The following is an 11,281-nucleotide window of genomic DNA, read 5'->3' as shown; positions in this document are numbered from 1 at the left end:
AAGTTGTTCTGTGGTTTTTAAAATGTGACAGTCATCAGTGTCCTCAGCGCACACGTGGACACGTGCACACTCGGGGACACGCACACAGAGCATGTGCCCACACTTCCACGCCGTGGGGAGGGCTGTGGGCACCGCTGGATTCCCCCAGGGGTGTGTCCAGCACAGCCCAGGGCTCTCCCTGACCCAGGCCCAGTCCTCTCACCTCAGGTTAGGACCGTGGCGCCTGGTGAGGTTGCAGGGCACTTGCCTGGGGTTTCAGCTCCAAGTGGGGGTACCTCGCCCACATCCTCATCACCAGCACAGCCGCCCTCCATGTCCTCATCACCAGCACAGCTGCCTTGGGGACCCCTGGGCTGGGGTTGGGAGACCTCTACCCTGCCCTAGGGCCCCAGGTCCTCATGGGAGAAGTGGGATTCAGCATGTTGTATGTGAGGGCTGAGGGGCCAGCATTTGGGGGGTGGGGGGTGCTGGCAGGCACAGGGGACCCCCGACCCGGGATGCATCCCCCACACTCCTTCATGCTGAGCTGGGCTTGTCTTTCAGGCTGTGGGCTCTGCCCAGGAACTGCCTGGCAGGCCTCAGATGGAGGCACCTGGGGAAGGGGTGCTGGGGAGCACCTCAGGTGGGGACCGTCTCCCGTGTACAAGGAGCATGGCGCTGTGACCAGCTCAGACACCGTGTCCTCCCTCCAAACCTCAGGGAGCGAGGGCCTTGTCAGGTCCCTGGGAGCAGACAAAGATTCTCTTGAAGCCAGGGAGGCAGGGCCACGTGTTCCCAGCCCAACCTCCTCCCAACTCCATCCTCCGACACACAGCTGGAACCATGCCAGAGCCACACTTTATTCCAGGATGCGACACGGGGCAGCGGATGCCCGGCCTCAGAAACCCCCTTCCTGCCTATGAGGGCTTGTCCAGGGCTCCCCTGGAACACAGCTCAGCCAGGCAAGGCTGGGAGAGGGCTGGGCCCCCGAGGTGACCTGCAGACGCCTCCCCCACTTGTATGCCCCACACAAGAGGAGCCCTGGAGCCCTGGAGCCCAGCCTGCCTTGGCAGGAAGGAGATAGGTGAGAAATAAATACACGGCTGGGCCTCCAGCAGCAAGCGCGACAGTGCCCGGGGCCCCCAGGGCCACTCCTGTCTCTGGTGACCTCAGTGAGGCCCAGGCCATCGTCCCCAAGGGTTCAAACACCACTGTCGGTGAGCACCGTGCTGGGCACAGAGGCCATGTGTGGTGGGACGGCAGCCTGGTGGCCCCTCCAGGTGAGGACCAGGGGCACAGGCTGTGGCAACTCCAGCCCAGGCAGGGGCCGGGACCTATGTGGATAATCCACCCAAACACCCCACGGCCCCCATGGCCCCGTGACACACAACAGGCGCTCAATAAATAGTCGTGGAGGTGGGGGGAGGGCGGGGCAGCATGCGAGCAGGGCCCAGTCCCCAGCGGCCGGCAGCTGCCCACCGTGCTGGCCCCAAGCAGGGCTCGGTGCCGAGGCCTGGAAGTTCCCTCAGCCGTGGTGGGCGGCTCCTGGGGGCTGTGTCTGAGCTCCGGACCCAGACTGGGCCGTGGAGAAAAGGGGGCCCCGGGTCATGGAGGGGCAGGTTGGCTGGGTGTGGTCAGCAGCAGCATGACGGGGTTAGAGGTCAGGCCCAGGGCCTGGGCTGCCTGCCTTGAGGTTCCAGAGAAGCATCCTGGAAGCTGAGGCTTGGGCCCTACCTGGCCGCGCCGGGCTGCCCTGAGGAGCAGGTGGGGCCAGGTAGCCTCAGGACGCTGGAGCCCCCCATCCACGGGTCCCCTCTGTCCAGCCACAGTGAGTCCAGTGTCCGTGGGCCTCCGGCCGCACTCGCTAAGGTTTATGCTTGAAGTGCGCCTCCACTGCAACGGAACAGGGTCCAGTGCTGTCAGAGCCGCAGGGAGACGGGAGCCCTTCCAGCCCGCCAGCCGCCCGCCCCCCTCACCTGCGTACTCCTGGGGTAGCATGGGCCTGTCCACCGCCTTCTGGAAGGCCGCCACCCACTCCCTCTGGTCGGACTCCGTCTCGCAGGCAAACAGAAACTTGCGGTCAGGCGTGACGATGGTGATGCCATGTGGCCAGTGGTGGCCCTGGGTGGACGGTGGGAACCCATGCAGTACCGTGTAGCCACTCTCCTTGCTGCCAATGAAGACTTCCCCTCGGGCGAAGGCGTCCTGTGGGTGGGGACCGCACTGGAGGCGGGGCCATGTCCCTTCCAGCCGCGCTTCACTCAGAGCCATGTCCCTCCCAGCCCTGCTTCACACAGGCCAGGACTCTGGAGGCACCCACCCTCCTGTCACGCATCTGGCAGCCCCAGCCAGTGAGCTGCCCTCCCATGCTGGCCAGGGCCGGGCCGGGCCGGGGCCACAGCTCCTCCTTACCAGGGGGTCTTTGAAGTACATGAGCCTGCGGTCATCCATGGTGAACCAGCGCTTCCGGAAGCCTTCCGTTTGCTGTGGATCAGAAAAGGCCTGTGACTGGCAGGTCGGCCAAGGCAGGCCCTTGCATCCAGCTGACCACAGCACACCTCTGAGGGCAGGGCTCGGGCCAGTCACCTCCACTCACGCCTGCCGCTGGCCACGCCACATGAGGCCTCTGCATACGCCGGTCCTCCAGTCTCCACATGGCACCTCCCTCTTGCTCCTCCAGGTCCCCCAGCCCTCCCTGGCCCCAGATGGGGGTCCAGGCCTCACTCAGGAGCCCTCACACCTGCACTTCTCCTCTGGGACCACTAAGACGCCCGGGGTTTGTGTCTCCCACGTCATGCCTCAGGCAGTGGCAAGATGTGGGCCCCTGGCCGCGCGGGTGCACAGTCCCGTGGGTGAGGAAGCTGGTAGGACTGAGCGGGCGGGGAGGGTCTAACCAAAGCCTAGGACGGTGGCCCGGGTCTGCGGGGACCCCGGCCAGGCACAGACAAGGGGCCGTGAGGACCCACCAGACACCAGTTTAAAACACAGGCGGCAGCTGGGAAGGCCTGCTTCGCTTCAGTCGGAGACCCACCATGGCGCACCCCAGGCCGCACGGGCGGCACACGCACCTTGGGCCCCGTCTTCTCCATGTAGCCTTCCTTCAGGTAGTTCCTGGAGAGCTTTGGCACCAGCTGGGGCAGGACACACCGGGCGGGGGGCCTCAGAAGTGCAGCTCAGGCCGAGCCCCTCCCTGGCTGTGCCCCTCCATGCTCCCCTCATCCCAGGCCCCCCGGACAGGGCCCAGGCCCAGCTCAGCCTCTGCAGGATCCACGTTTCTGCCTCTGCTTGCCACCCCTTCCCTGCCCCTTTCCCCGTTAGCTGAGCTGAAGTTCTAGAGTGAGGCAGGAGGGCTGTAGGCACTTCAGGGTGAGCCCTTGGCCAGTCCCAGGCCCACCCTCAATGTCATCCCAGACTCAGGGCACGAGGGCTCCGTCCACCCCCCACCCCACCACCCTTGTCCACCCTACCACCCCTGTCCACCCTGGAGCTGACCGCAGGGCCGCCACTCACATCTGCGTCGCTGGCCCCCGGGAATGCCACCTGCAGGTAGTGGAAGCGGGCAGCTCGGAGTGCATTGAACCAGTCCACAATCTCCTGGGGGCAAAGGCGGGCACAGGCTTGTGCTGAGGAGGCTGCAGGGCCGGGGTCTCCACAGAGGGGCCGCTTCCCCCAGAGCCCATCCCCTTCCTCCTCCCCAGCACCTCAGCTCCCAGCAGTCCTGCCGCAGGCCTGGCCCCTGGGCCCGCACTGAGGCCGGGGCTGCTACACAGGGGCTGCCCCTCTGCGGGAGGGCAGGTGCAGCCTCCCCCAGCGAAGTCCTGAGAAGGGCTGAAGGGCTGGGATGGGCTGGGCTGGGCTGGGCTGGGCTGGGTCAGGGGCTGCCATCCAAGCTCACTCTGTGGCCCTGGTGCTGCTGGGGCCTGGGCCAACCTGACTTCCTTTCGGATGGTGTTATTTTTATGAAGATCCTTATTTCGTAGCTCATGCAAGTCTTGGGAGGCTCATCTGTTTATGAACGCCCTTGGAGCTGTGGCCCCTACTGAGAGTGGGCAGAGGGCAGAACTGCTCTCCAGGGAGCCGCCCTGGTCCTCTGGAGAGCGTGGGGTGGGCCAGCACCCTGGAACAGAGGGCCCATAAGCCCAGGCCTGGCACCCAGCCCCACGTCGGGTCCCTTTGGGTCTAGACTTCAGCCTAGCTGTCCCCTGCCCCCAGACCCAGTGCCCCTCCTGGGGTCTGCCCAGACCCTTGGCCCCATGACCTTATAACCTGGGCCCCGGGCCTCCTGTTCAGCCTACAGCCTGGAGCTGGTGACCTCTGGGAAGGTGCCCATCTCCACTCTTGGCTGCACCATCTCCTGGCCAGGAAGGGCCAGGAAGGGCCAGGAAGAGCCAGGAAGGAAGAGCCAGGAAGGAAGAGCCAGGAAGGAAGAGCCAGGAAGGAAGAGCCAGGAAGAGCCAGGGAGCCCCATCCCTCCTCAGGCTTCTCCCCAGCCCCTTTGGCCTTGAGTTTTGTCCCGCAGGCAAAGCCCCCAGCACTGGACCAATCCAGTCACGGCTTCTCCAGCAGGCACCTGGCCCAGCACCAGCTGGAGGATGGTGCGGCCCCAGGCTCCTCCCACAGCAGTGGGATTGCCCTGCCCTCTTCCAGTGGCCCCACACCCAGCAAAGCCCCACCCACCCCGACTGCCCCTCATAGGCCTCCAGCCCTGCTGCTTTCCTCCTGTGACCCTTCCTCGTAGGCCACGCCCACTAGCCCCGCCCACACCACCCAACCAGCCCGAGGCCCCGCCTCCACTCCTTCCCCCTCCCACCCCGTTCCTCTGGCCCGCCCCACCCCATTGGCCGCGCCCTCCCTCCTCGTAGAGGAAGCTGAACCCGTCCACACCACACTGCCCCAAAGGCCTTGGGAATTCACATGGAGGGGGCTCTAAGCAGGAGAACTGGTTGGAAAATCGCCCCTTTTCCCCCAGCAGGAGATGGAGCCGACTCTGGGGCTCCGGGCAGACGAGGCATGCCTGGTGCACTCCTGGCTGGAGCTCTGTGACCCTGCAGGCCGTAGCGGAAACTCCCTCAGCTCCCACAGCGGGGGCCAAGCGTCTGCCCTGGGCGGGGGGAATTATCTTTAGAGGATCCGACCTGCCCAGATTCCAGGATCCCTGGGAAAGATTTCTCCCAGGGAACACTGCAGATCACAGGGGCAGCAACGCAGAAGACAAACATTTTTCAGGGATAAGAAAGCTTCAAAAATTAACGTTAATAAGATACCACAATCACGAACCAAAAACAGCGTTTCAAAAAGGAATACTCAGCTAGGCGCGGTGGCTCACTCCTGTAATCCCAGCGCTTTGGGAGGCAGAGGTGGGTGGATCACTTGAGGTCAGGAGTTGGACACCAGCCTGACCAACATGGTGAAACCCGGTCTCTACTAAAACAAAAATTGCAGCTGGGCGCGGTGGCTCACACCTGTAATCCCAGCACTTTGGGAGGCCGAGGCAGACGGATTACCTGAGGTCGGGAGTTCGAGACCAGCCTGACCAACATGGAGACACCCCGTCTCTACTAAAAAAACAAAATTAGCTAGGTGTGGTGGCGCATGCCTGTAATCCCAGCTACTCGGGAGGCTGAGGCAGGAGAGTCACTTGAACCAGGAAGGCAAAGGTTGCAGTGAGCCGAGATTGCACCATGCCTCAAAAAGGAAAAAAAAAAAAAAATTGCCTGGGCGTGGTGGTGCACGCCTGTAGTCCCAGCTACTTGGGAGGTTGGGAGGCTAAGGCAGGAAAATCACTTGAACCCAGAGGCAAAGGTTGCAGTGAGCTGAGATCGCACCATTACACTCCAGCCTGGGCAACACAGCAAGACTCAATCTCAAAAAAAATAAAAAAGAAAAAGAAAAATAAATACTCCAAGAACCAAAGGCTCTCTGAAAAAGTAAATGCATGAAAGCAGAAACAAAACCCTCAATACAGTGTTGGAGAAAAAGCTGAAGAAATTTCCCAGAAAGTAGAAGAAAAATGAACCAGTTTAAGAACGCCAATATCTCAATAACAGGAGTTTCAGAAAATGAGAACAGGGAAAGTGGAGGGAGGAAATTATTAGATAAGAAAGCAATCCCTGACCTCATGGAAACCAGTGACTGGACTGGAAGGGCCACCCTGGGCCTGTACCCAGCACGGCAAAAGACGAGGGAACCTTGCCAACACACGCATGGCATCGGAGAATTTCAAAACCCCGGGACAGACGTACTGGGAGGGAGGAATCTGTGGTACAAAGCCTTCAGAATTAGCAGGAAAATTAACTCCAACCTAGAATTCTATATCTAGCCCCAGTCCAAGGTGCCACATTCCAAGGTGCCAGGTGACCACTTTCCTTCCAGGCACATCACTTCTACCAAGAGGAGTAAGTAAACCAAAAAGACGTGGGACCCGGGCAGCAGGGCTCCACCCGGGAACGAGATGAGGCTGCAGGAGCGAGATCTCCAGGCCGTGGGAGTCGCGGGTTCCTGGTGCCCGACTGCCTCCAGAGACAACAGTCTGCGGAGGGTCTGCGGCAGCACACGGTCAACTGCGGCAAGGAACACAGCCGCTTGCTGTGGGAAAAGTGATCACAGCATGCTCTGAGGCCAGGGGCTGCACCCGACGTCGGCCCCCTAACAACCCCAGGGGCAGATGCCAGCGGAGCACGGCGGGCAGGGGACGGGCACGTGGGAGGGGATGGAAAGAGCTGGAACCTCTACTTCCACGTGGGAAGTTGTCAGATGGTGCCTAAAGTGGGTAAATCTGCAGCGACACCGGCAGGTTATTTTTGGATATGGGGACAAATTCCCAACGGGGGTTAGGAGGGGCCTCAAACTTATGTTTCTCAAGACTGAGGAACGATTTATCGCTTTAGACCGTGTGCACACAGACATGTGATAAAAGTAGAAATGAGAACCTAAGCAACAAAGAGGCTGGGCCCACTGCTGGGCCCCTGCAGCCTGACCCAAAGACAAAAGCTTTTGTGGGAGTTTCACCTGGGTTCCCCCCAAGCCCTCCAGAGATGCGGGGTGCACCCGCCCTCCCCGCCGCCACACCAAGGGTGGCCAAAGGAACACTGCCCAAACCAGCCCCAGAGCCAGCTGCTGTCCCCTTCTCCTCCCCGTAGGAACCCAGTTCCCCCCAAGGCCCCCTCTGGACACTATGCAGGTGGTGGATCCTCTAGCCCAAGCTGGCAGCCCCCACTGACGGGGCCAAGCTGGGTGGCCCCAGAGACCGCGTGGTGATCCAGTTCCTGGGCAGCCCGGCCCCGGGAACCTGCCTTCCTGCACCTGTCTTCCTATGCTGCCCACCCGGTGCCCGTCCTCCCACACATCCAAGCACCCGCCTTCCCACGCTGCCCAGCCCGAGTTCCCGCCTTCTCATGCCGCCTAGCCCAAGTGCCTACCCTTCCATGGCACCAGGCTGAGTGCCTGCCTTCCCACGCTGCCCAGCCCAAGTGCTTACCCTCCCATACCGTCCAAGCACCCACCTTCCCACACTAAGCACCCACCTTGCTGTAGCACCCAGCCCAAGTGCCCACCCTCCTGCGCCACCCAGGCCCGAGTGCCCGCCAGCGCCCACCTTCCCGTCCTCGTGGTAGATGAAGATGTTGCGTGTGCTGTTGTCCTTCAGGTAGGTGACCTGCAGGCCGTGAGGGTGGCCGATCTTGGCCGGCTGGAAGGTGGCGTTCAGGTGCTCGATCTTCATCACGGCCTTGGGCTCCTTGGCCTGGGAAGGGGTGGGGTCTGAGCACCTCACGGGCCGCCGTCCAAGCTCGAGGGAGCAGGAAGGGTGGGCCCTGTGGGTGCTGGTGGCACACCTGCTGTGCTGTGTGGCTTTGGGCAAGTTACTTAACCTCTCTGAGGCCTCCCAGTCTGTAAGCAGAAGGTAACAGCACCTCACTCCCAGGGGTGATGGAAACTCAACGACACTGTGCAGGTGGCATTTGACATAAGACACTGCGCCTCCCTCCCCAGGGGCAGCCCGGGCCCCACACGGCACGGCAGCTCCCACGGGGGCAGGCCCCAGCCACCAGCCCACCTCCAGCCAGTGCCCGACACGGCTCAGGCGGGTGCTTCTGACCATCAGCCCACAGCCCCGGGGCCACCGTGTGGGAGACCCCGCTGTTCTTGCCAATGTGTTTGTCCTGTCCCGAGCCCCGAGCCAGTCTCCCCAGGGTACCTCCAGGAAAGCTGGGGGCTTTCTGGGGTCCTGGCTGGCTCCAGAGGGGCCCAGTGACTAGGTTCTCCCCCTCCCACGGCTGGGCCTGAGTTCAGGGGGCCCTGCCTGGCCACCCAGGCTCCTGGAAAGCCTCAGCTGCCCCACCCTGGGAGACTCGGGGGCCGGCACACAGAGGCTCACAGCCCATCACAGGCCAGTTCTCCTGGAGTGTCCCCATCGGGGCAGGCGGCAGCAGGGAGGGCAGCTGAGGATGGACGCGGCCACCACAGGCCCCAGTGTGAGAGGCCAGGATGCTGACCCGGGACAGGCCCCCACCCCACCCCTGTGTCTGGCTCACATCATTTCTGTTGAAATACTTCAGGGCACCCTCTCGTTCTGTCAGCACGAACTTCCGGCTTAAAAACTGCCCGTTGTCCCGGCCACGCTTCCAGAGAAAGCCCTCACGGTACCCTGTGGGGGAGAGGGGACACGAGGGGTGACGGTGGATGGGGGAGAGGGGACACGAGGGGTGACGGTGGATGGGGGAGAGGGGACATAGGGGAGACAGGGAGACAGACAGACAGGGGAGAGGGGACATGGGGGAGAGAAGACAGTAGGAGAGGGGACATGGGGGAAGACGGGACCCGGGGGTGAGGGGAGACGGGGGAGGGGGGAGAGGGGAGACGGGGGAGGGGGGAGAGGGGAGACGGGGGAGGGGGGAGACGGGGGAGGGGGGAGACGGGGGAGGGGGGAGACGGGGGAGGGGGGAGACGGGGGAGGGGGGAGACGGGGGAGGGGGGAGACGGGGGAGGGGGGAGACGGGGGAGGGGGGAGAGGGGAGACGGGGGAGGGGGGAGAGGGGAGACGGGGGAGGGGGGAGAGGGGAGACGGGGGAGGGGGGAGAGGGGAGACGGGGGAGGGGGGAGAGGGGAGACGGGGGAGGGGGGAGAGGGGAGACGGGGGAGGGGGGAGAGGGGAGACGGGGGAGGGGGGAGAGGGGAGACGGGGGAGGGGGGAGAGGGGAGACGGGGGAGGGGGGAGACGGGGGAGGGGGGAGACGGGGGAGAGGGGAGACGGGGGAGAGGGGAGACGGGGGAGGGGGGAGAGGGGAGACGGGGGAGGGGGGAGAGGGGAGACGGGGGAGGGGGGAGAGGGGAGACGGGGGAGGGGGGAGAGGGGAGACGGGGGAGGGGGGAGAGGGGAGACGGGGGAGAGGGGAGATGGGGGAGGGGGGAGGGGAGATGGGGGAGGGGGGAGGGGAGACGGGGGAGGGGGGAGGGGGAGGGGGAGAGGAGAGGGGGGAGATGGGACACGGGGGAAGACAGACGGGGGAGAGGGGACACGGAGGAGATAGGGAGATGGACAGGGGAAAGGGGGGGACAGGGAAAGGGGGGGACAGGGAAAGGGGACAGGGAAAGGGGGGACAGGAGAGAGGACACGGGGGGAGAGGGGACACGGGGGGAGAGGGGACACGGGGGGAGAGGGGACACGGGGGACATGGGCCAGATGATGATGGTGGATGGTTGGCGAGGGGATATGACAGTGGACCAGGGCTGGTGGCTGCAACCCTGGCCCAAGCCAGCCCGAGGAGGGCCTGGACGAGTGGGACTCCAACCAGCTATCCTTTACTGGCCCCCAGGGACCCTCCCCACCCTGGGTGGGCATGGCCAGAGCCGCCATGGGCAGAGGCAGGGCTGGGTCCAACCTCATGCTGCCCAGGAGGACCAGGCTGGCCTCCTCCCCCCTCCCTCAGCCGTCTGCAGCTGCCGGGTCCAGGTGGTGCCATCGCCTCTTTTCTCAGGAAAGCTCATCTGAGGGGAGCCCAGCCCAAGCCCTCGTCTCCACCTGTGGCCTCACGCACACCACACAGCCACAGAAAAGTGGCCCAGACATCCCCCTGGGAGCCTAAGCACCTGGACACGCCACCTTCTATGGCAGAACACACCGTGCACGTGTGGTTAGTACGTTGCTGTGGCAGATGATCACGGGGGGGAGGCAGAGACGCGAGGACAGGAGGGAAGGGGACGTGGCTGTGGAAAGCGAGGCCAGAGGGGGCCCAGGAGCGCCAGGGAGAGGGCAGAGGACCCGCCCTGAGCCCAGAACCAGCTCTGCCCACCCCGAGCCTCAAGCCCATGGGATCATCCTAGAGCTCTGACTGCCAGAGCTGAGCTGTGGTCAGTGACCCACGTGCAGCCACTCAGAGGGGCGTTCCCATCCCCCCAGGCCCCGCTCCCACTTCCGCTCCCTGTCCGTGGTTCCCATCGTTGCCTGTCCTTTCTCCTACGGACTCAGATGCAGGTTCTTCTATGGCCCTGGCTCTCCCGCCCCGACAGCACATGGCTGGCAGCATCTGTGTCCTGGGCTCCGTCTGCCAGGCCTCAGGTCGCGTGCAGCTCCCGCCATCGGCAGCAGCTCTGTGGCCAGGGTCGAGGGCGTCCTCAGTGGGCGCTACCTCTCCCGGGGTCACGGGGCCGTCTGCCGAGTATCCGTGGGCCCCTCCCAGGGTTGTGGGACCGTCTGAGCGTTCGTGCGCCTGTCCGTGACCCCGCAGTGACCCCTCAGTGACTTCAGAGAGCACTTGCTTGGGGACAGCATCCTGTCCTGCCACGTGGCCTGGGAGCCCCTCGAGGGCTCATCTGAGGGCGGGGCCTGCTGGCCTGTGCTATAGGGACGCAAGGGGGCTGCAGGTTCTAGGTAGGGCTAAACAGCCCCCTGCAGCAGCCAACAGGCCAGACAGAGCCTCAGCCAGCTCAGATTCCAGACACCGCCCGTCAGCCCTGACCATCAAGTCCCCTGCTCCCCGGCGTCCCCTCCCCGGCCCCATCCCAACACCAGAGACAGAGACCAGGGGCTATTTTCTCTGCTGAGATGCCATAAAACGCCTGGAGTCGGGGAGGGGACAGCTGGCGCCATCGGGGAGGGGGCCTGGGCTGTCTTGGATGGTGCCAGACGGGACCTGCTCCCCACACTGCCTGGAGCTCCCTGCCTCCCAAGCCTGTGCAAGGCTGATGCCCCAGCCCCGTGCGCACAGCAGCAGCCAGGAACCCCCTTCCCATGGAAGAACCCCCTTCTCCTGCTTCTCGCTGTGAGAGCGAGGCCACCAGTGTCCCTCAGGCCCAAACAGGGCTG

General features: G+C 64.0%; 1 protein-coding gene across 8 annotated transcripts in view; it reads right to left on the bottom strand.

Moving 5' to 3' along the window:
• Positions 1–815: 815 nt before the first annotated feature.
• The window catches only part of ADAP1 (ArfGAP with dual PH domains 1), a 55,567-nt gene continuing 45,101 nt past the window's right edge, over positions 816–11,281 (bottom strand). For 5 of the 8 annotated variants that reach the window (XM_055260856.2, XM_055260857.2, XM_055260861.2 and 2 more), the window contains 7 exons: positions 8,511–8,623; positions 7,574–7,720; positions 3,490–3,573; positions 3,048–3,110; positions 2,392–2,463; positions 1,956–2,184; positions 816–1,872 (listed from right to left, as the gene is read on the bottom strand). In XM_055260856.2, coding sequence (XP_055116831.1) covers positions 1,844–1,872; positions 1,956–2,184; positions 2,392–2,463; positions 3,048–3,110; positions 3,490–3,573; positions 7,574–7,720; positions 8,511–8,623 — 737 coding nt within the window. In that variant the 3' untranslated portion in view covers positions 816–1,843. Of the gene's footprint in view, positions 1,873–1,955; positions 2,185–2,391; positions 2,464–3,047; positions 3,111–3,489; positions 3,574–5,979; positions 6,565–7,573; positions 7,721–8,510; positions 8,624–11,281 lie in introns of those variants that run through there. The other 3 variants (XM_055260858.2, XM_055260859.2, XM_055260860.2) reach the window with 3 other exon arrangements.

The sequence above is a fragment of the Symphalangus syndactylus genome, chromosome 22, assembly GCF_028878055.3.
Source record: "Symphalangus syndactylus isolate Jambi chromosome 22, NHGRI_mSymSyn1-v2.1_pri, whole genome shotgun sequence".
NCBI lineage: Eukaryota > Metazoa > Chordata > Mammalia > Primates > Hylobatidae > Symphalangus > Symphalangus syndactylus.
The sequence above is the reverse complement of the archived record's forward strand: the minus strand, read 5'-3'. Positions and strand labels throughout refer to the sequence as shown.